Source organism: Colobus angolensis, unplaced genomic scaffold (genome assembly GCF_000951035.1).
Source record: "Colobus angolensis palliatus isolate OR3802 unplaced genomic scaffold, Cang.pa_1.0 Scaffold97, whole genome shotgun sequence".
Classification (NCBI taxonomy): domain Eukaryota; kingdom Metazoa; phylum Chordata; class Mammalia; order Primates; family Cercopithecidae; genus Colobus; species Colobus angolensis.
This window is the reverse complement of record NW_012123709.1, coordinates 6,150,741-6,152,353: the sequence shown is the minus strand read 5'-3', so window position 1 is coordinate 6,152,353 and position 1,613 is coordinate 6,150,741. Positions and strand designations below refer to the sequence as shown.

The following is a 1,613-nucleotide window of genomic DNA, read 5'->3' as shown; positions in this document are numbered from 1 at the left end:
TTAAAGAATTAAGTCTGAAAAATATATGCATCAACACTTAGCATAATCACTGAGGTTTGAAAAATATGAGTCTGAAACAATGCACAAAAAACAGGTATCACAAGCAAATAAGGAAATGTCCACATTAGCATATTCTCACTTTTTAACTTAGTATTAACTATTTACATGTGTCTTATGTTTTCATGCCCATCAACTGGTACTTATGAACGACTCTGCATATCTGAGTATAAGTGGAAACACCTATGTGCAGGAAATGAAACTCTGAATAAAGCATTACACTGAAATCTGACAGTTTTAACTCAACTACCTAAGATGTATTCATTTGGCTTTGGTACTTGCACATATTACCCAACACTTTATGGAAAAATGGAAGTCATTAATATTAGGTATGATCCAGATCTTCTCCTACAGCTATATATATACTCTAATCAAGGAAAAGAAATTCAAGTCCACATTTAGTCTCATCTATACTTTGCTAAATTAACCCCCTTTCTCTACAAGCTCAATAGTTATTACCTTATTCATTTTATATTACTAAAATTAAGTTAAACATCGAATGCACATAAAAACTTTAAAATAAAAGCTTTATCTATAAGTTAATGCAAAGTGGTTTTTCTAAGAAAAGGGGTATTTAGCTACCACTTGTATATCCAGATTAACGCTATAGACTCTAAAACCACATGCTCTACTTATAACACATACACTCCTAAGATTCTGAAATCAGAGACTTACCAGCTGTAAGCCCATCCACATTGGGAGGGAGATAAGCTGCTGTACTTGACTCCGTATCAAGTCTACCTCCTGTTTAGGGAATGAAGAAAACAAGTTTATAAACATACCAGCATTTCTACCTAAGTCTTTACATTAAGAAGTATTACTGCCTTTTTAAGTCCTGGATGGAAAACACGCCACCAATATTTTCCAATTAATATTTTGATATTAAAAAGTTCAATGCTTTAAAAAATATTCCATCCTTATTATTTACAGATTTTGTATTTGCAAATTCATACACTAACAAAAATGTATTTGTAACCCCAAAATCAATACTCCATGTGCTTTCACAGTCATCCAGACAAAAATTTGAGTTGCCTGACATGCACATTCTCAGGTAAGACTGAACTGAAGCTCTGCTTCATTCTCAGCTCTCATACTATAAGAAACAAGTATCCTTTTTGTGGTCTATTGAGTACTTTTTTTTTTTGGCATGTTTGTGCTTTTTGATGATTTCACTGTTTAAAACGGCACCAAGTCCAAGGCTGAAGTGCTGTCTGATGTTCATGGGTGCAAGAAGGCTGTGATGTGTCTTACAGAGAAAATACGTATGTTAGATAAGCTCCGTTCAGGCATAATTATAGTGCTGTTAGCAGTGAGTTCATGATTAATGAATCAACAATATACAATAAATAAATTGTCTTTAAATAGAAACACACATAAAATAAGGCTATGTATTGATAGTTTGTATAATGTCACGACCAAGGCTTGTAGGAACCTAACCCTGTATTTCCTCAAGGAGTAATGGTTCAGCATTAGCTCATTCAGTGTTCATAGCTACTTTATAAAATGAACGTGGCCGGGCACGGTGGCTCAAGCCTGTAATCCCAGCACTTTAGGAG

At 34.1% G+C, this 1,613-nt stretch overlaps 1 protein-coding gene across 1 annotated transcript in view; it reads right to left on the bottom strand.

Annotated features, from left to right (window-relative positions):
- AQR (aquarius intron-binding spliceosomal factor) overlaps positions 1–1,613 on the bottom strand; it is a 123,279-nt gene that overhangs the window by 98,681 nt on the left and 22,985 nt on the right. The window contains exon 7 of the mRNA XM_011932722.1: positions 729–801. Coding sequence (XP_011788112.1) covers positions 729–801 — 73 coding nt within the window. The remainder of the gene's footprint in view (positions 1–728; positions 802–1,613) is intronic.